Source organism: Macrotis lagotis, chromosome 2, assembly GCF_037893015.1.
Source record: "Macrotis lagotis isolate mMagLag1 chromosome 2, bilby.v1.9.chrom.fasta, whole genome shotgun sequence".
Taxonomy (NCBI): Eukaryota; Metazoa; Chordata; class Mammalia; order Peramelemorphia; family Peramelidae; genus Macrotis; species Macrotis lagotis.
Genome location: NC_133659.1, coordinates 106884281 through 106906422, shown reverse-complemented (window position 1 = coordinate 106906422; position 22142 = coordinate 106884281). Strand labels below are relative to the sequence as shown.

The following is a 22142-nucleotide window of genomic DNA, read 5'->3' as shown; positions in this document are numbered from 1 at the left end:
TGAACTCAAGACTTCCTGACTTCAGGCCCAGAACTCTATCTACTATACTGCTTAGTTGCCTCTGGGAAAACTTCTTATCTATAGCCCTTCTCTCCTCATTGATGTCTCTTTGCTTGCAGACCATCAGTCATGGAAGGATCTCAGTCAAGTTTCTCCTCCCTTTCAACTTGACTATATCCATATTCAGACTCCTCCTTTGATGCATTGTAGGCACTCTTCTCTCCCCTTTCTTTTCTTATCTTTTTAAAATTTTATTTATTCAAGGCAATGGTGTTGAGTGACTTGCCCAAGGTCACACAGCTAGGCAATTATTAGGTGTCTGAGGCAGCATTTGAACTCATATACTTTTTTTTAGGGTTTTTTTTGCAAGGCAATGGAGTTAAGTGGCTTACCCAAGGCCACACAACTAGGTAATTATTAAATGTCTGAGGCTTGATTTGAAGTCAGGTACTCCTGACTCCAGGGCCAGTGCTCTATCCACTGTGCCACCTAGCTGCCCCCTACCCTTTTTTTCTTTAAAAAATTTTTTGTATTTATTTTATTCTTAATTTATGGAATAAAATAAGCATCTCCATAACACAGTATAATAAAAAAGGATCATTGCACATGAAACTGCAAATCTGTTATGTATAACTTGCTATTCTTTTTAAATATATGACAAAGTTATCTTGTAAATTTTTTTTTATTTCCTTTTTTCTTCCCTCCCCAACTCAGGATACTCTTAGAACAAATATGTATAAATATGTAAAATCAATCTATACCTATTTCTATTTATCAGTTCTTCCTCTAGATGCTGATAGCATCTTCTTTTACATGTCTTTGTAGGTAATTTGGATATTTCAAATAGTCAAAATGAATTGTTCACTTTCCCCCATCCGTATGTAAGTTCCTTGAGGGTAGGGACGGTCATATTTGCTTGTTTTCTCCCTGGTTCTTAGCATGGTGCCTGGCAAGTATGAACTTAATAAATGGTCTACCTATTCATCTATCATCTACCTGGTTATGTATGTATGTATGTATATATGTATATATGTATGTATGTATATATATTAGTATAGCTATCTAAATTATGGAGATATATGGTAGGTATAAGTAGACTATAGGAGAGGTATCAAACATAAGGCCTGTAGACTTCATGAGCCCCCAAACACTCCCGAAGTCTCCCCATTCAGACTAACACTTAATTAGGAAATATTTGGCAAAATAGATAAAAATACATTAAAACATGAATAACATATTTTAAAACTAAGCTATTGTTAAGTCCAAAGGAATCTTTATGTATGAGTTTGTGGATCCCATTCTATTTGAATTTGATACTACCTGGCTACAACATATTACCCATGAGGACTTGTGTACAAGAAGTAATATGAAAGACATCAACAATACCAAGGAATAGAAGTTGTTTGGTTGTTGGTATATGGTAAGTAAGTTTGGTATGTTTGGTATATGGTATGTAAGAATTATAGAAAATAGACATCCCTTAATACTCTTCCTTCTCAAAGGTCAAAAGAATCAAAGCTCTTTAGCACAATGGATTCTCTATTCAGGATTTACCTAAAGACAATGATAATTGCACTAAATGAGAAACTTTGGAGAGCTATGATCTGTATAGATGGAGAACCCCCGCCTACCCCTACCCCAATAAGATCACAGATTCATCATTGTTTAGATTTAGCATTTCCAAAGATAAAACAAATGGTTTGGATACAGAACTCATTTTGGATACAGAACTTATTTTTCAGAGCTGGCTCTGATACTTCTGTTGTTGTTTTATAGAGAATAGCCAGGCATGTCCAGTTTTAAGAGTATTGTGAGGTGTTTATTTTGTTTGTTTTTGGTTTTGGCTTTCATTTGGATGGACTTGGAGCCAGGAAGACATTGCATTCAAATGCCATCTTAGCCACATGGTTCTGGGAAAATCACTATTCCTTTTTGAGCCCTAGTTTTCTCATCTATAAAAGTGGGAAAATAGTACTCACCCAAGAGGATTATTGGAAGAGCAAATGAAATAACATATATAAAGTACGTCAGAAACTCTAAACACTCTTGTAAATGAAAGCTGCTCTTACTACTACTACTACTACTACTACTACTACTACTACTACTACCACTACTACCACTACTACTACTACTACTACTACTACTACTACTACTACTACTACTACTACTCTATTATCTGGATTCAAATTTTGCCAAAGTGCTTTCCTTTCCATTCTAAACATGTTAAGATTTCTCACTTAGACCTCCATCACTTTTTCAATATATCACTCATCTCCCTGCTTCTTGTCCCTAATCTTATGGGACTCAGCCTAGCAGGAATAATAATTAGAGCTTGACTTCATTTAAGAAAAGGGAGAAATCAATGCTGGGAAGCAGTAGCTGTTAGCAGAAGACCCAAACCTGAAGTCAATTTGAATTTCCCCATAAAATTTGGGAATTCCCGGATTTTCAAGAAGCTTACATAAATCTGAATTGGTTGGACTAGCAAACCACTAAAATCTATTCCAACTCTTGAATGTGGTAATTTTTCTGGAACCTGAACACAAGGGAGCCCAAATACTTCTTGTTTGTTTGTTTGTGTTAAGAGGCAATTGGGGTTAAGTGATTTATTCAGGATCACACAGCTAGTGTCTGAGTTCAAATTTAAACTCAGGTCTCCCTGATTCCAGACCTAGACTCTCTCCACTGCATCACTGAATACCTCTTTGATGAAATGAAGAATTCCATACAACTTCTTAAAACTTTATACAACCCCAATCTTGAAAAGTTAAGATTATTTTTAAAAATTATTTTTTTAAATGTAGTTTTGGTTGTCTGTAGAGGAACAACTTACCCAGGTGGGTAGGAGAGAACTAAACCTTTCTTCCCAAAGTTCCAAGTCCTGACATAGTTTGGAAGGGAAGTGATGCCCTGCTTCTTTTTTCATGGGTGGCAATATGATGAAAGACAGGCAACAGGAGGAAAAACAAGATGAACTTGGAGTTGGAACACGTGACTCAAATCCTGAATCTATTGTGTATTAACAGTGTGACTAAGAACAATTAAACTAACCCCTCATGCCTCAAAAATGCCTTCATTATCTACCATATTGGTTTGTTATAAGGATGGTACCTTGAAAACTCCAAGGTGCTAGCTGCACGTAGTTATTTTTAGTAGTAATAAAGGCATTTTTGTAAATTTTAGGGGCCAAATCTGAGTCAGATTGAATCATTCTATTTTCTGAATGATAGAAAAAGTTTGGTGCATTCATCTGGTTTAAATTGCATGATTCTTATGATGGCTCTTCCATTCCCCCACCTGATCGACTTTGGATGGAAGAATTTTCTAGCCAGCCATATTATGAGTGACGATGGATCACTAAAAGCTGACCAATAATCACACAGTTTCCTGATTGGTTGAGAGGAAACCTGCATGGAAGTCAGTCCAGAGGACCCAGGGTTGTGAATGCTTTGGATACATTGGGGTAGAATACTCCCATATATTTTGAGAGCCCTAAAGAGGTCACCACCAGTCAGAAATTAGACCTAAAGAGGATCATGGAGGTCAAACTAGATCCAGAGATCTAGAATAGATCTTTGTAAGTTAGTAATAGTAGTAGTAGTAGTAGTAGTAGTGGTGGTAGTTGTGGTAGTAGTAGTAGTAGTGGTAGTAAGAGCAGCTCTTATTTACAGCTAGAATAGCTTAAAATTCAACTCTGTATTGGAATATTTTATTTGTTCTTCCATTTCCTTTAGCCTAGGATATTTTTTTCTAAATTAAATGGTCTTTTTTAATCTTACAAATAGGAATTTTATGTATAAAATGATCCAGGTAGGGTAAGGGAAAGAAGGAATGGCTACTAGACAGGAAAGGCAAAAGGAAGAGAAAGAGAACCTAGGAAAATTAGGTCTTGGTTACAGTTGTCTAAGGGATATATTGTGATAGGATAGAAAGCCCCCTGTTTATCAGGCCAAAGGACTCAGTTTAAATCTCCCCTGTGATGACTATCGTGGGTGATACTGGGAAAGACTTTTCCTCTTTGGGTAATTTCCTCATCTATAAAGGGAGAGGGAGGCCAGGAAAGATGAGAAAAATTGGACTGGAAGTTCCTTCCAACTCTAGTCTCTGAACCAAAAAAAAAAAATGATAAAAAAGTTGGTTCCAGGGATCAGAGAACAGTGAAAGTCTTTTAAATGAGTCTAGGAGAAAGCTCCGGACCCAGGCACAATCCCTTGGATTGATCTTCAGGGAATACTGGAATCCTTGGGAAGCAACCAGAGATCAGGGACACCTCAGAATCAGAAAGCTTCAGATCTGAACCTCTCACACACTGAAGCTTATTGGAGGGATGAACAAATCCAAACACAAGCTGAAGTAGTTCACTGAAATAGGAGTTAGGTAGGTAGGCCAATAATGGAATCCTTCCAAGGTTCCCCCATCAATAGAACAGTGGCAGTCAAACTTCTGAAAGATGCCTTCTTTGAGGGAATACTCAAGGCAGGAATAATTTGGGAGAGAGGCTACAACTGCAGGGTGAGGGATGATGTCAAGGAATATCCCCACCCTCGTTTCTTATTGCTTCCAATGCTGTCATCATTCTCCTCTCCCCTGCCCTACCCACCTCCCCTTTGGTTCATTGAAGACTCTCAATCTCAAACAGATCTGGCATTTTGCCATCAAACACAAGGCAACAGAAGAGTGAAACCATATACATTCAGTGGGATTGAGGTCCTTTTCCTGAGATTCTTCAGGTCTACTTCTCCATTGCCTCCAGGTCCACGGAATGGGGGCTCCTGTTAGCTGAGAAACAGTATTGGGTCAGCTGGCTGTGTTTTCCAGGCTCTTCTGAAGCCTCCCAGAGAGAAGTGTGTGGGATAGCTCAGGGATTCGGTCCTCACTCTATAGGGATGATCATGTTTCTTTATACTGTCTGACTCTACTGAACTGGAATTAGGCCAGAGAATAGCCAGGGGGGTATGGAATTTCTTTTCACCAGAACACAATGGACTCATCAGATCACCATCAGATTTTCAGGGGAAGTAAGACAGCAGCTTAGCTCAGCATCCACAGAAAATTTTTCTTCCCTTCTTCCCCGGACAGCAAACCTCTGAACCTGAAGGGGATAGGGAGGGTCTGTCTAAACCTTCTCTGCCTAGCTTCCCAGTCCCTGGTAAGAGCTGAAGGGCACAAGACCAAACCTTGCTAACCCACAGAGGTCAGTCTTAAGGACCCTCTTGGTCCATGGAAATCCAACGTGTTTCACAGCTCTATGAAGAATTGGAAGCCTGGTGCTGTAGGTTCACAGTGTAACTGAAACCCATGGGCAAGACCAGTGAGAGCTGGTGCCTGAGGGTTTGAAGGAATGTAGGATGAGGTAAAAGATGGGGCCAGACCTTGGCCTATGATCAGTTCCCTACAGTGTTGATGAACCCAGGGCTCGTTGAAGATTCCACCACATCACTCTCAGCTCTCAAAGATGCAGGGGCAGATGGGACTGCACTCAACCTATAAATAAAAGATATATTTTAGATCTTCTTGTATTGAGGACAAGCAATGTACAGACCATTTCTGCTCCCCTGAAACTTAGGGGAATGGGGGGGAGGGGCATGGTTATGACCAGTCACTCAAGTCCAGGGATATCTCCAGTCTTGCTGATTTATATCTGGTCACTGGACCCAGATGGCTCTGGAGGGAGAAGTGAGGCTAGTGACTTGGGCACAGCCTCCCTCACTGAAATCCAATTCATATGCTTGTCATGACAGGACCTAACCTGGGTCAACTCCAAGACCCCTGATGTCATGGTCTTCTTCAAGAATGAAAGACAAAGAACAAGTTGAATTGTATGCGGAATGGGGGAAACAAAGTAAGGCAAAGGACAGTCTGTCCTCAAGGAGCTCATGGTCTAATAAGGAGACTCCATGCAAAGTCTTATGTACATTTACATAGACAGTGTAAAATGGAAAGTAATCTCAGAGGAAGCCACTAACAGGAGAGGAAGGCTAGAAAAGGTCTCTTGCAAAAGGGGAAGTCTAAGCGGAGTCCTGAAGGAAGTCAGTGATTCCAGGAAGCAGAGATGAGAAGGGAGAATTCCAAGGGAAGTGACCTACCCACCAGAGGGGAAATTTGAACCCAGCACTCTAGTCATGAGCTAGCAGAGACCTTGAGCCCAGAAGTCTATCCCTGAGCTAGCATAGACCTTGAGCCCATCACTCTAGTCACTCCCTTAGTCTGACTCCCATGGCAGAGGATATTATAAAGATGACAGCTCCACAGAAATGATCCACAGACTGTCAAAAGGTCTGACTCAAGAGCAAAGATAGACTTGTCCACAACTAATTGCCAGTTGGGTCGGTCATGTATAGGAAGAATGAGACCTGAACCAATAAGTATAAGAATAATAGCTAGCATTTATAGATCATCTACTAAATAAACTCTTTACAAATATAGTCTCATGTGATCCTTAACCTTGGGAGGAAGATGTTATCATTATCATTATCATTATCATTTATTATTATTATTACTGTTATTATCCCCACTTTACAGTTGAGGAAACTGGTAAAATGGGCGAAGTGAACTGTCCAAGGTTGCCCTGCTAGCAATAGGCTGAGGCTGCTTCAGAACCCAAGTGTGGACAAATCACCCCCAGGGCTCTTAATCTGACTCTGGAATGGTTTCTCAGATTTGAAAGCTTAAATAGAAAGGCCAACTATTCATCAAGGTTAGCAATATGACCTGGAAAGGGCCAAAATGGATAAGTGGCTGCTGGGACAATCAGAGATGCTTTCCAGACCAAGTGGGTGTGGATGCCCAGTCTGAAAACAAATGCTCTTTATCTCTATGACTTTACCTCTCAATGATTTGGTTATTATGTTGGAGATCAAAGGCCAATAACTTCATCTCTTCCCGGAGTTCTTGAATGCTGTTTGAGGAATCAAGGAGAAAGATTCAATGTCCAGCCAGAATCAATAGGAGCCAATCCCACAACAGGAGGGACAGTTTGGGAAGATCCATCAGTCCATGTTGTTGCCCCAATGGCCATGAAGGCTCCTTCCAGAGCTGGTTCCAAAGGATCATGGGATTTAGATCCTAGCATTACATAGATTTAGAACTGGATGGAACCTAAAAGATCAGTAGGTCCAACCCCCTAATTTTATGGATGAGGAAAATAAAGCTCAAATGAGGCCCATGGTCATCGAGCTGGCGAATGTCTATGACAGAACCTAAACCAGGTCAACTCTAAGACCAAAGCCCTAGTCACTTTTGCCATGCCATGTGAGATCCCTATAACCAGAGAACCTCAGGAAGAACAATGGTCTTCCCTTCCTTAACCTGCCCTTCTAAACTTTTATTTGTTTGTTTTCTTTTTCAGACTTTTTTTTTTTACTTGCCCAGGGTCACACAGCTAGTAAGTGTCTGAGGCCAAATCTGAACTCAGGTCCTCTTGACTCAGTGCTCTATCCAGTTAACCACCTAGCTCCCCTCCCCCCACCTAACTTACTGGAGAACCAGATCCTTTGGCATGGATCTGGAATAAGTAGTAAAAGGAGGAGGAGAACTCTGGGCTGCTTTCATGCCTTGCCAAAGCCGGTGACATAATCGGTCCTGGATCTGAAAGGAAAAATAATTTGCTCCAATTCCTACACTATATATCAGCTTCTGATCACTATGAGCAGTTTCAAAAGGTCATCTTGTTCAGTCTCTTGCTTCCATCCTGGAAAGATGAGCACCACCCTATTTTAGAAGCCTCTGCAGGAGGAGGTTCTGGGAGAGGGCAACTGCCTTCACTGCATCAGACCTTTGGGAAATTCTTCCTTCTACCTCACCTCAATTCTTCTTTATGCAGCATATACAAGCTGCTGGGAAAGCAAGGTGGGGACATTCAAGAACATATAGGTCAGGAAAATCTCCAGCCTCTGAAACAAGTAGAGTATGTGGTTCAAGTTTGTCGATATACACCTGTGTCTGCTGGAAGGAAACAAGCCTTTATTAAGGCTAAATGCTTTATAAATATAATCTCATTTGATTCTTAGGACAACACTTGAGGAAACTGAGACAGAAAGAAGTTAAGTGATTTGCCCAGGGCTACACTGCTATTAAGTGCCTAAAGCCCCATTTAAAGGGGGGGTCTTTCTGACTCCCAGCAACCTAGTTGCCCCTGCAGGAGGATGGGAGTGGGAAGGTTCTTGACTGAAGGAACATGCCTTTTATCTAGACCTCCCTTGGCTCATCAGAGCTGTTATCCTTACTTTGGTCTCACCACTGTGAGCACACCCTTAACCAAGCAGCCAGGGAAGGGTGGAAGCCTGGGCCCCTTTCCCTGTACATAAGGAAGAATTGGAGATTATTCATCTAAGGTAGAATCCACCTGGATAAGTGAAGCCACAAGGCAATTGTTTGGAGGAGTGATGTGACAGCAGATCTTAGACAGGCCCCACCCTGGGATATCACAGACTTACAAAATCAGTTCCAGGAAGCACCATTCCTCCCACCCATGGGACCACCCAGTTCCGGTACCACCCATGGGACATGGCTAGCATCACTTCCTTGGCTTGAGTTTGGAATGTGCCCCCCCCCCCCAAAACTAAACTTGTCTTATCTGAGTGAAGGGCAGTTTTGTCCCAAGGCTAAAAGATGGACACAATGACTCTAGGAGTCCTGGCAGTTAAGAATTGACTGGTACCACTGACTCACCTTACTGAGCTGCCCTTGGGCTTCTTTTGCTTCTGTCTTACAAGCTGTTACTGAGCTGCTGACCAGTTGGAGATGTTTTCTTGTCTCATGCACTATCCTAGGGAAGAGGCAATGCAAGATTCAGCATAAGACTTCTTCCCAGCAGGGGTCTAGTTCAGTCATCCCTCTCATTTTATCTGATTTGTGGCCAAAAGGATGCCCAGGGGAGAGGGGACCAATCATGCCACATCTGTCCCAATGACTCTGTATTGGGCCCCAAGGGGGGCCGCTTCCCTCTAATTGGCCATTTACATTCTTCATTCTTCAATGCCTTTTGTCCCTCCAGATGTGTACTCCACTCACATAGACCCCAGTATGATAATGATGATGAATTCTGACTGATATTAGACTCTGTTCCCATAATTATCATATGGTAGGAATCACATTATGATGCTCATGTCAGGGAAGGTGGATCCTACTTGCCTTCTGGGTTTTCCCTGTAGCAGAAATGCAATGTCTATGACTCTGAATTCAGAGGCTATACTCTCCTGGTTTAAATAAATCTAGGATGGGAATCTCTCTCTCTCTCTCTCTCTCTCTCTCTCTCTCTCTCTGTCTGTGTGTGTGTGTGTGTGTGTGTGAAAGGCTCAAGAGCAGAGGACATCCTCTGTTCTTGCAGATTTTCCTCTTTTCAAAATGTTTAAATTTCATAGCTTTGATTACTCCTCTCACAGAGCAAGAAGTCTTGGGAAGATCTGTAAGAAGCTTTCCTGATGCACATTTGTGCCTCCCCTTACAATATATGTATTCCTATATATATATATATATATATATATATATATATATAGAGAGAGAGAGAGAGAGAGAGAGAGAGAGAGATAGATAGATAGATAGATAGATATACATACACACACCATATCTATTCATACTATATATGTGTAAATACCCAGTACATATTTACATGTATCTGCACATGTATAAACATATGTATGCTGTATATATATATGTATATATATACATATACATTATATATATATATATATATATATATATATATATATATATACACTATAGTGTATAGTTTTCCTCATAAGAATGCAAATTCCATAAAGGAGGGGGATGGTTTCATTTTTGCCTTTGGTTCTCATTTTGTGCCTCTTGTCAATATTTTATATGTATCTATGCTTTCTTCCAAATAAAGGTACAAGCTCTTTCTATCTCCAGTGACTAGCACACTGCTTGGCAAATAGTGGGGCTTAATTATATATATATATATAGCATGGGAGGATCAAAGCTAGAAAGGATAGCAGAATGTAAGTGTGTAAGGACAGAGACTATTTTCCCTTTGTATCCCCAATGTGTTATTGCTACTCAAGCATGTCTGACTCTTCATGCGCCTATTTGGGGTTTTTCTTATCTAAGATACTGGGATGACTTCCTACTTCAATTCATTTTACAGATAAGGAAACAGGCAAAAAGGGTGAAGTGAATTGTCCAAGGTTACACAGCTAGTAAGTGTATGAGGCCAGATTTGAACTTATAAAGAAGAGTCTTTCTGAACTGAAGTCTGGTGCTCTGTCCAGTGCTTAAAAAAGGTTGATGAGTTGTTGAATCTTTCCAGGGTTGTATATGATAAGATAGAGAAATTCTATCTTCCAGTCCAGAGCTCTCTCTCCTCAAGATCAGATGAACTTCTCATTGCATCTAACTACTTGTGTAACTTTGCTTAAATCACTTTAACCTCTCTGGGCCTCTGTTTTCTCATCTGTAAAATGAAAGGGTTTTACTAGACGACTTGTCTCTGAAGCCCCTTCCAGATCCATATGCTATTGATTTATGTTGATTCTTTAATGTGACCATCTCCTTCTCTGCTCAGTTGAGTCTGAAATCATTCCTGGTCAAAGGAAATGAGAAGAAGTGAGGTCAGAATCTTAGAATTGAACAGACACCCAAAGGGTAGAGGCCAAGAAGAACTATGTCTTATTCTCTGATTCCTTGGTACATCTTTATCAGGAGACCATTAAGCATCATTGTTCTTCTGACTCTGATTGGGAGATTTCCACTCAAATCCTCTCTGACAAGACTTCTAACATTTTGTTGTGGGAAGGTGGTGGGGAGGGAAGGGAGCATGGGATGGTATCTGGCAGTCGGGAATGATTTACTGCAGATGTTGGAGCTTTATGATAAGGAAGGGATGCTACAGCGGAGAGGAAGGAACCCGGGCTCACCCATTACCTCATCCTCTTGCCGTGTGTGAGGAGAGCTGTCTGATATTTCTGTACACAGTCTTCTTGAAAAACTAGCAGGAGTCTTTTAGCTAAATGTCCAAAGTTCACCCTAAAAAAAAGAACAAAGCATGGACCATAATTTATAAGTCATTACCAAAAATAAAGTTGGTCCCTTTCCTAAATCCCAGTCATCATCATTATCCTAGTGATAGTGAGAATAATAATGATGATATGCAATAAAAACATAATAATAAATGGAAATGTCAAAACACATCTAAATCTTTTTCATCTAAATAGGTACCACACTCAAGAGGAAGAAAGACTTAAAGTTCAAATGGAGAAGGTAAGTTGTTGGGGCAGCTAGGTGGCGTAGTGGATAAAGCAGCAGCCCTGGAGTCAGGAGTACCTGGGTTCAAATCCGGCCTCAGACACTTAATAATTACCTAGCTGTGTGGTACTTTCATACAATAGTAACAAAAAAAAGAATTTCTAAACATTTTCCTGAAGACAGGTAACCTAGAGAATAGAACAATGGACCTAGAGTCAGGAAGACTCATCTCAAATTCAAATCTGGTCTCTGACACTAACTAGCTGTGTGATCTTTAAGTGAGGCACTTAATCCTGTTTGCCTCAGTTTCCACAAATGTAAAGTGAGCTGGAGAAGGAAATGGCAAACCACTCCACTATCTCTGCCAAGAAAACCCTAATAGGGTTGCAAAAATTCAGCACAACTGAACAACAACAAAAGCAGTTTCTTCATAATGTTCATGAAAGGTGGGTAAAACAAGTATTACTACTCCCATTTTACAGATGAGGAGAATGATGCAATTAGTGTCACAGCCAGGTCTCCTGACTAGAAATTCCAACACTACTTTACTAGAAGGTTTCTTAGGGGAAGTGGATGGACCAGAGCAGGATTTTATGGAAGGAAGGACAACAAAGGGTTGGGTGGACACCGAGCTTCCTGATGACTCTGAGCAAGCTGAAGATCTGGACCAACCTCCTGATAGGGAAGGCATCATCCAACTTTTGGCCATAGGAGACACTGAGGGCTTTGTGTGGACCTGCCAGTCTTAAGACAATAACAACCATCAGCCACAACCACCACTAAGACAGGAATTCCAGTGGAAAGAACACTGGAATGGAAGTACAGAGACCCTGCTCTACCATTAATTGGTTGTGTGACCTTGAATAATTCACTTCCCTGCTTTAGGTCTCTTATTCCTCATTTCTCTTAAAGGAGTTGGACTAAATGAACTTAACCAGACTCTGCTAGCTTTAAAATTCTGAATTGGTGAAAATATTAGTCACTTCAGTTTCCTCACCTGCAAAATGGATTATTGGATTATTTACTTAAAAGGGTTATTGGGTGGATTGAATGACTATACATATATATATATATATATATATATATATATATATATATATATATATATAAAATGTTTAGTGTATTGCTGTGCCATTTAAAAGTGTACCATTATTACTGCCATTAAAAAGTCCCCTATTGCAAATAGAGCTTCCTAGACACTTTGCTTAACCCCAAATAATCTATAATTGCATAGATCAACCCATTAGAAAGAATGCTATCAAAGTCCAGTACTACCTCAATGGAGTGCTAATGGCCAGGCCGAGAAGGGAGCAGAAGGTAGGTGTAGACATCCTTAATATTGGGCTCTCTGTTCCCTTCCCAGCCACCCAGGACCACACATAATCCATTACTCACTTATCCAGTTTATGGATCTGTTCCTCATTGTAGCCCAACCCTAAACAAACAAGAACAAGACAGGGAATCAGAGTCAGCTCCCTTCAGAGTAACTGTCCAGCGAGCCTGGGGCAGAAGGGCTCAGTAAGCTAGGGTTGGGTCCCCCATAGTAACCGGTTCAGGCTAGAACTGGCTAATTCATCTATCAACAAACATCTAACAACAATGGCACCGGGACAGGCCCTGGGGGGAGCAAGACAAGAGATGAAATTGTCCCTGGTTTCAAAGAGCTTGCCTTTATTTATTATTCTTCACCCTCCCAGTGGTTTGAACGGAATTCCTCTTCAACCACCGGCAGGGTCATCTTGGTCACTTCCCTAGGAAAAGCTGCCCCCTGCTGACCTTCTAGGAGACTATGACACTTAGACCAGAGCAGTGGATGGATAGTAGTGCTGTCTTTGGGGTTTCCCCACCATCTCCCTTGTCCTTTGTCCTATGCCCTCAGGACTTTGTTCTCTAACATTAATATCATTTCCAATATGCACAAGAGAAGCAGAAGGAAAAAAGGAAAGAGGGCTGAATTTGAAGTCAAGGGGTTCAGATGAGGAAACTTGGGCCCAGAGAATTTCAGTGATTTGACCAGGATCACATAGCTAGTATTTATGGCAGGGTTTAAACTCAGTCTTTCTGAATCCAGGTCCAAATCTATGCATCACCTTAGACTGGGTTCAAATTCTGACTCTACCACTTGCAACCTTTATGACCTCAGACTTTTCCAGCCTCAGTTTCCTCAATTTTAAAATAAGGGAAATGACCTAAAATAGAAGGCTTTGAAAAAACCCTGTTTCTTAATCTAAATTTCTATTTTGTAGAAAGAGATCTCATCTTAGACTTCCTAACAATTAGAACTATTTCAAAGGGAAATACATTCTTCATGAGTAAGTTCCCTGTCCTTAGAGGTATTCAGGCCAAGACTTGATGATCACTTGATGGAAATGACCTTCTTGCTTTAGGTGGGGACTGGATTACTTAGCCTCTGAGATCTTTTTCAGCTTTGAGATTCAACAAGTCTGATTCTAAGAATTAGATTTCTACAAAGTAACACTTCACCAATATCCAAGAAAGGTGCTCTGGAGAGAAGATTGATGGGAGAGTCCTAAGAGGTTTTACATTAGTGAGTAGAAAGAGATGAATTTCTGGTAGATATGGTTAGATTTTAATATACATGGTTCCCTACCCTATCACAGCATTCCAGAGTAAAAAGGGACCCTAGAGAGCTAACCAATTACTTCAACCCCCTCATTTTATTAATATGGAAACTGAGGCCTGGAATGATAAAGTGAGCTAGCCAAGGCCACATACATATGGATTAGGGAAGTCTAGAATCCAAATCCAAATGTAGTGTTCTCTCCACTAGACCACAATGACCCCCCCACTCCCACAATACAGGTGTATGAAATAAACTTACCTTTAAAACTTTATGGCTATAGTCTTATCTTCCTTCTAGTTGGCCAACCAAACCTGCTCATAATAACAATTGGCTCATATATAGCCCTTCAACACTGTCCTCTGAATATGCTACACTAATTTCCATCTCTTTAACTCTTGCTCATGCTGCCACCTCTCTCCAAATGTTCTCCTTCCCTAACTATATTATTCATTCATCTGTCTTTCAAGACCAACCTCTCCCACAAAGTTTTCATTGGTCTCCAGCAGCCCTTCTTCCCTCCACTCATAACCCTTCATGACCATATCACTTATTTTGTATTTATACTTCAGCAACAAGTTGGAAAGAGGACATATATATATATACATACATATATATATATATATATATATATATATATATATATATATATACACCTCCCTCCTTGACTCTCTGCCAACCAGATGTAAGTTCCATGAAGACAAGAGCTTTTAATGCTTTTCTGTAACCTTGAACTATACTAACATGGAAGAGGTCCCAATACCTAGGAGAATGAAGGAAGCTAAAAAGGTCACCTGCCCTCTTCCTCAGCTGCTCACCTGGCCTCATTCTGGCTTTTTTGAATTGCTTGTAGATGACATTCATCTTATCCAGGGAGCATTGAATCCGATGAGTGCTAGAGATTAAGAGAAAGATCCCAGTAGGAAAGTCAAAAAAATTAGAGATAATCTGTGTTAGGGAGAGGAAGTTGGCTAGCTTAAGGATCCCCAAACCCTCCTCACCCCACCACAGTTTTTTTCTAAGATTCTTGGTCAAGGAGGAGGTGCCATGGAGGGGTGACCAAGAGCCATTTCCTCACCAGTGCAGCAAAGACACAACAGTGTCAGTTATTATACAGAGGAAACTGAGCAAAGGTTTCCTTTTCCCTGCTTCACCCAAATATCATATATTCTAAATAAAGCATATAGCATTATTATCAGACTTAAGGAGAAAATTTTCAAACACTGAGGCATATGAAATATTAGGAATAGCAATGGAATCGAGGGAGGAAGAGAGCAGGCTATCAAGGCTATCTTAATTTGCCTCATCTTTTTTCCAGTTGCCCTTTATGAGTTGATTGATTTCTCCCATCAGAATGCTACCTCCTTAATATGTTTTACATGATTTCACATGTATATCAAATTGCTTGCCCTCTCATTAGAGGGGGAGGAGAAGGAGGGAGATAATTTGAGCTTAAAGTTTTTTTTAAAATGAATGTTAATTTTTTTACATGTAATTGGGGGGAGAATAAAATATTAAAACTTAAAAAAAGAAAATAAGCTTCTTGAGAGCAGAGATTATCCTCTCTGTTTTTGTCCTTGTTGCTCAGAACAATATGTGATATGTAATCAGTAATTAAATAAATGCTTATCTCTCTATAGGTCCACCTGGCTATCAAATCTTCACATAAAGGATAGATTGTATTGTGTAACTTTAATGATTTATGAGGTCATCCTAGAGGCAGGATGGCCAGCATCAAGTTTCCTTGATAAAAGTCCTGGTTATTTCAAGATTTTAACTAGTCTGAGTTCTCCCCATTTTAGATTAGAGACAATGCTCTATTTTTGTTTTTAAGACTCTCAAGGGGGTCTCACTCCACCCTCAAATTCACTTCCTTTCCATTCCATCCTGACTATAATTCCAAAGTTGGAACTATTGATGGGGTGGGGTTTGGGTTCCACTATGGCCAGAATTCTAATTCTAGAGGGACTCTTTGGACACTGATGCCAAAGGGATTTCTTAGGGATAGAGAGAAAAGGCTGGTTACAAGATTTTCTTTTAGGACATTTCTTATTTGGAGGAAGGGAAATAGCAAGTTTACTGCCCAGGAATGGGGATCTTATCTAAAATCTAACCATAATTCTCGCTTTAGTCCCATGCCCTCTCCTTCCCTCTCCCCTCCCCTACTGAGGCTTGATTTAATTTGGTCACTTCTCACTGGGACTATTCATGTTTCCTAGTTTCCCCATTCCAATGTACATCTCCCCTAAGCCCAGAACACACTACTCAGGCTAGTGGGATAAGACATCACACAGGAAGGGAAAAGAGAAAAGGTCACAAAAGTCTTTAGGATTTTTCAGATTTTCAGTGTATTGAATGTGGAGTCAGAGAACTTGAAATAAAACCTGATCTTGCAACTTTTTTGCCAATGTGAGTTTGGGCAGATCACAGCTTCTCTGGGAATCAGTTTCCTCATCTGTAAAGTGAGGGCTTTGGAATAGATGATGTCTAAATTTCCTTTCTACTGCAGATCTATGAACCTAAAACTATGACTCCTCCCAACACACCCCTCAAAAAAAGGAAAATCCCACAGACCTTCTGTCTTCATGTACCTGATCCCAGTTCTTCAACAACTCAGAGGACAGGTTGCTTAGACTAGTTTGGGTTTCCACAATATTTTGGGAACACCTGGAAAGGATCTCATTAATCTAAGGAGGCAAAAGAAAAATAATTTGTTCGTGTCAATCTCTTGCTCGTCAGAGATGCTTACTTGGAGACTGAGGCATGGACATGTGGGTCTAGGATTTGCCCCACCCACCCCACAGCCCAACTGCACTCACGGTCTGTAGCTTGGACCTCAGCTCTGCTGCCTCCTTCAGCTCTGGTACCTCTGACTCCCCAGTCATAGAGGCAAACCTGGAGACAAGGAATAATATGTTCTTCAGACTGATTTTGAATTCTCTCTATTTCTGGGCTCACATGGGTGCAGAAGTTATACTGTAAGATAGGAGGCTATGAGGTTGGTGCTCTGGAGTAAGGAGCGGGATTTAGAAAGTCCTGATCAAGGGACTCCTGGTCACCTGAATTACTTCAACCCAATTCATTCACTTGAAAGGATGGGTTGCAGTGTGCAATTAATAAAAATGATGAGATACAATATTCACTCCTTTTACAAACTGTGAACGTGTCATTCCTCTGTAACCCAGATTCCAGATTTTAAGATGAAGGGGACTTGATTGATCAGCAGATATCTCATTGCTTCTATTATCTTCATCAGGAATCTTCTAAAGAACTACACCCCTCCCCCCCAACTCCTATGCAAATATAAGCACTGTGCTCAGATATTGTCTGGAACCTTGAATTTTAGCTTGGAGGCAAACTGATATAAGGAGATTGTAGAGAAGTGAGGGAGAAATGGGGAGGAGAAAGATCAGGTAACCTGGCTGAGGGCATAGAGCACAGGAAAGTAAGCTGCAGCAGCATCCTAGGCTTCACCCTTTTGCCCTCTTAAACTTTTAGCACCAGTTTTTTCATCCATAAATTGGGAATCATTGCACAACTTACCTTGTGTTGCAAGGACAAAACTTTCAAGGTTTTTTTAAAAAATGTTATAGAAAGGACAGCAATTTAAAATAAGGCTGGAAATCCATAGGGGCTAGTAGTAGTCTCCCCACCCCCACCCGCCTCACCCCCGCCCAAGCAATCTAATGGTAACTAACCAAGAAGTTGCTAAGTCATAGGAGGTAAAACAAGAAAAATCTAAAGAATCAGGAAGCAAGGGAGGGCCTGAAAAGGGGGTCGGGGCAGAGGTATTGACAAAAGGAGAGGGTGCTCAGCAAAAAGAAAAGGGAGCGGTGAGAAGGTGACCTCCCTATTGCTTTCAGTATCAAGCTTTCATAATCTGGCCCCTTCCAATTTTTCCAGTCTTAGGCTGCCATCCAGTGGCACTGGTCTCTTGGTTGTTACACAGGATACTTGATCTCTCTGCTGGGACCCAGGACTTTCACTGGTTGTCACTGGAAAGTTCACCCTCATCTCCATCTCCTGCTTCCCTCAAGTCTCAGCTAATCCCCTTCTACAAGTACCTTTTTGGATCCCCCTTACTTCCAGTGCCATTTCTCTGTTGATTGTCTCTGATTCATCTAACCTATAGGACATAGGTTTTTGCATGTTGTCTCCCCCATTACACTGTGGGTTCTTTAAGGGCAAGGGCTATTTTCTGCCCCCATTATTTTTGTATGGCACACGCTAAATTACTATTTGTTGGGTTGCCTTGAAACAACTGGAGGGAAGTAAGGGGGAGGGAAGTTCAGTAAAGGGGGTGAAAAACCACCATACACAAATACCTTTGTGCATCATCACCTGTAGGCCTAGGGCAGTGATTTTCCCCAAAACTCAAAGCCAGCTCATTAAAAGAGCTCAAATTTCCCTCCTGGAATTGTTGGTGATTTCAGACTCAGGCTCAACACACACAAAGGACCGAATATGCTCCTAAGTGAATGGAATCAGGTTGTATTTTGGAGGGGATTTTGCAGACTGAGGAGTCAATGCTTTTATTATACAGATGAGGAAATTAAAGTCCAGAGTAGTTAATTAAGTTGTGCAAGGTCTCAGAAAATTAGCAGCAGGTGGAGAATTTACAGGTTCGACCCCATTTGCCTGACAACAAACTGACTTCCTAGTGGATGGTTTAAGTGTTCCTCAGAATGGGGGTCTGGGGTGCAGGCCTCCCAGCTGCTGTGACCTCATTTTTTCCAGGCCCTCCCTTTCCCCTTTTACCCCCTATGATCATGGGGATTCTGCCACAGTCCCAGAAGAGAGAGATGTCGGGCAGCAGTAAGCCAGCCCTACTTCAAGGAAACTCCCTACTCCTCCCTGGGGGCAAGGGCAAAAACCAAAATCCCAGACATGCCTGGCTTCTTTCTCAGTCTATGGCTCCCACTGATGGGAAAGGCTGGGGTACCAACAGCCTCGAGAAGAATGGCTCCCTGGCCTTGGACAGAGGCTCGGGCCCAAAGGTGAACACAAGCAAAATGAAATGCAAAAAAAAAAAAAAAAAGATTCTTGAAAACTACCATTGCACGTAGGAAAAATAAATAAATAAAAGAAGACAGAGGAGGAAAAAAAAAAGACTATCCCAGCCTAGAAAGGACCAACTTTCCCTGATGACTCTCAGTTCTGCCACCTGAACAAAATAAACTTTTTTCCCTACATAGTAATATCTCTTCCTATACTTGCAGATCATATGATCAAGTTTCCTCTTAGGTTGTACCAGGCTAAAAATCCCCTGTTCTTTTAACAGATCCTTCTGTTCGTTTTAATCTCTTTACTATCCTGGGCTCCCTCCTTTGGAGATGCTCCTGCTTAGAGACATCATTCCTACAATATGGCATCTATCTCAATTATGCGTATAATGGGATTGAGATGACAGCAAGAGTGGTAGGGTGAGGAGACCATGGACTGTGGCATTAAGAAGGAGGAAAAGCCCCTTAGACTTTTCAGGAGGCCCCAAAGGAAGAAGGAGAAGGAAACTTCTGGAATGGGTCATCTCCCTCGACTCTTATGTTACAGATGAAGGGCCTGAAGCTTGAGGTGACTTGCCCAAGGTCACACAAACCTCAAAAATAAGGAGCCCATATCCTCCAAGTTCAGAGCCAATGATCTTTCTACTCTTCCTTTTACTGGCTGGTGTGAGTATGAGTATGAGTGTGAGTGTGAGTGTGAATGTGTCCTTAGGTTTAGTGAAGCCTGAGAAATGCTATCAAGTTTAAGTTTAAGCTTCCTTTGGCTAGCAGACTTTTCTTGTGGTACAATAGTCAGGTAGGCAGAACTGGGAATCCAGCCAGGTAGGGCAAAGGGTCCCACCTACCCCTCTCCAAGGGGACTAGCAGGATTCAAGTCATCCAAAGAATGTAGGGTTGAGGAGGAAACCAGGTTTTCAGCCTCTACCACCAGGGTGTACATCCTATTCCTAAGGCAGCAAGGCCATAGTTAAATACTAGAGGATTTCTGAGAAGATGGGTATAAGATGCAGGAAGGAGTCAAGCAGAGTCAGGGGCATCAGGGTGGGGTTTTCAGAGTTTTTCCCAACCACCTCAGTTCAGACACCTACCTATCAGGGCCCATGCTGGGACTCAGGAACAAGAGGGCTGTCTGGGTGGTCTCCAGGGTCTGCCCACAGGTGGCCTTGAGCTCCTCCCTGTAGAAGATCCAAGTCCCACCCACCACACCAGTGGAGGTCAGAGGCTCCTCCATGTGCCAGTACCCTGAGCTCCGGGCCTCTGGTCTTCAGGGGACTGGGAAGCCACCTGATTCTAGGAGGCACATCTAGGGGTGGCTTGGGTTAGGGGAGCAGGTCAGGGTTGAGGATCATAGAGAAGGGACAAGACAAGGTGAAAGGTGGGGGGGGAATAAAAACTCCATAGTAATTAGGTAAGCGTTGGGGAGGACTGGGGATGAATGGCTAGAGGAAGGGGAAGGGGCTGGTGGTCTAGATTCTGCCATTCCTTCCCAACCAAGATCACAGCCCCTGCCCTATCTGGTCCCTTCTCCCCTTCCCCAGCTCACCCCCACCCTAAGGTACCTACACCACCCAATGCAGCCCCCGAAGCATCATTTCCTGACCGTCCAGCAGGGCCCGGGAGATCCTCAGCACTTGGTGGCCCACGCTCAGCACACCCTGTGACACAGACAGGTGGGCTCAGGGCCCACCCCTCCCTCCCACCTTTCAGAGAGGGTCCCCCCTCCTCCCTGCTCAGACCATGAGGGTCCCTCATCCTCACCTTGGCTGTGTTGTAATCAGCCTGCAGGTCCACCTTAGGCACAAATTTGGGGACATCCAGGGATGCTAAGGACAGAGTAAAGATCTGATTACTGAGCCACTGAGTCACCCCATCTTCTTATATTCCTTTTTATCTTCAACCCCAATTCAATTTTCCATTAGCCTCCATTGATCACACACACTCACACACATTCACAGACACACACACATTATACTCATACACACACATACAACATATATACTCTAACACACACTCAGACACACAGGCATACAGACACACACACACATACACACACACACACATTCCTTTACCTGTCCCCTAGTCTACCTGACACTCATCTCAGTTTCTTGGGATCTTCTCAACCTGCCTTCCCCCCCCCCCTTCTCCACCAGTCCTCCTTAAATTCAAATTAATTTTGGATCTTACATTTGCATTATGATAGTGACCTCTGGTGGTCATTCTGGAGAATAACATGTCTGACTCCTCTGGGGCATCTTGTCACTACTCCCACCCCCACAGGCCCCCACCTCCCACTTGAGACATAAGTCTTCTGCATGGACTTATGGGCAAAGCTGGGAGAAGTCTCCTCCTAGCTATTCTAGATAGCTATTTACTTTAGGATGATATATGGAAAGAACTTTGCAAATCTTAAAACAGGCTAGAGATGTTAGTTCTTATTGGTATCCTCTGAGGCTCTGGAGCTGCAGGTGCCAGCCAGAAGCCAAGCTTGCAGTCATTCCTGCATCATCAAGATACGGGCGAACACAGCCCCAAGGGGTCAAGACAGAGATCATCCAGACACAGAGGCAGAACTGGAATTATCTCGGTGTCTCCTGTGTCTGGGAACCCCACAGACTGAACTGGGGGAAGGAACTGGACGACCCCATGACTTCTAGCAGGGCTACCTTTGCTAGAAGAGTGAGAGAGGACACTGGGCATGCCTCAGTCTTCCCACTCACGGTCTCTGAAGGTCAACCCAGCAGGGTTTTCACTGTCTTCATTGAGCAGGGTCAAAGGGCTGTCCTCAGTGGTATGGGCCAGGTGTTGGGCAGGAAGGCTGGGCTCCAGGACACAAAGGTGGCCTTCCAAGAGGTATTCCTGGTGGTTGGGCTTCACGCTGGTCTGCCTATACACGGCCTCTAAGAAGATGCCTATCCTAGATGCAGAAGAGATAAAAATGTTAGAACTTCAAGAATCCATAAAGATCCAGGGAGACAGAGGGAAGATATGTGTGAATATTCCCTTTACAACGAGAAGGAATCAGAAGTACAGAGAGGTTAAGTGATTTGGGCACAGTCACACAGTCAGGAAGTGGTAAAAATCTTAAATCCAGGTCTACTACCTTCCAAGACCAAGATTCTTAGCTACTTCTCTAAAGGCGTGGTTGAAGAAAGAAGGCCAAGAAGGAAGAGGCTGCTTCAAGGGCCAGACTTAGTTGGAATGGGAGAAGAAGAGCCCAGGGGAGAAGACCCTCCAACCATTCACTTAATCAGAACATTCAGTCCTGATGTGCGCTATAGGAAACAATAATCATGGGTCTATTTTAGAGATGGGGAGAAAAACTGAAGCCCAGAGGGGCAATGAGGGGGGCCTCT

General features: G+C 42.3%; 1 protein-coding gene across 6 annotated transcripts in view; it reads right to left on the bottom strand.

Moving 5' to 3' along the window:
• Positions 1 to 551: 551 nt before the first annotated feature.
• Positions 552 to 22142, bottom strand: part of IKBKE (inhibitor of nuclear factor kappa B kinase subunit epsilon) — a 34670-nt gene continuing 13079 nt past the window's right edge. For 5 of the 6 annotated variants that reach the window (XM_074222532.1, XM_074222529.1, XM_074222531.1 and 2 more), the window contains 13 exons: positions 21507 to 21703; positions 20548 to 20612; positions 20353 to 20444; positions 19878 to 19964; positions 16606 to 16681; positions 16361 to 16473; positions 14605 to 14681; positions 12601 to 12640; positions 10885 to 10986; positions 8671 to 8767; positions 7478 to 7587; positions 6827 to 6898; positions 552 to 5484 (listed from right to left, as the gene is read on the bottom strand). In XM_074222532.1, coding sequence (XP_074078633.1) covers positions 5385 to 5484; positions 6827 to 6898; positions 7478 to 7587; positions 8671 to 8767; positions 10885 to 10986; positions 12601 to 12640; positions 14605 to 14681; positions 16361 to 16473; positions 16606 to 16681; positions 19878 to 19964; positions 20353 to 20444; positions 20548 to 20612; positions 21507 to 21703 — 1228 coding nt within the window. In that variant the 3' untranslated portion in view covers positions 552 to 5384. Of the gene's footprint in view, positions 5485 to 6826; positions 6899 to 7477; positions 7588 to 8670; positions 8768 to 9763; positions 10544 to 10884; positions 10987 to 12600; positions 12641 to 14604; positions 14682 to 16360; positions 16474 to 16605; positions 16682 to 19877; positions 19965 to 20352; positions 20445 to 20547; positions 20613 to 21506; positions 21704 to 22142 lie in introns of those variants that run through there. The other variant, XM_074222534.1, reaches the window with a different exon arrangement.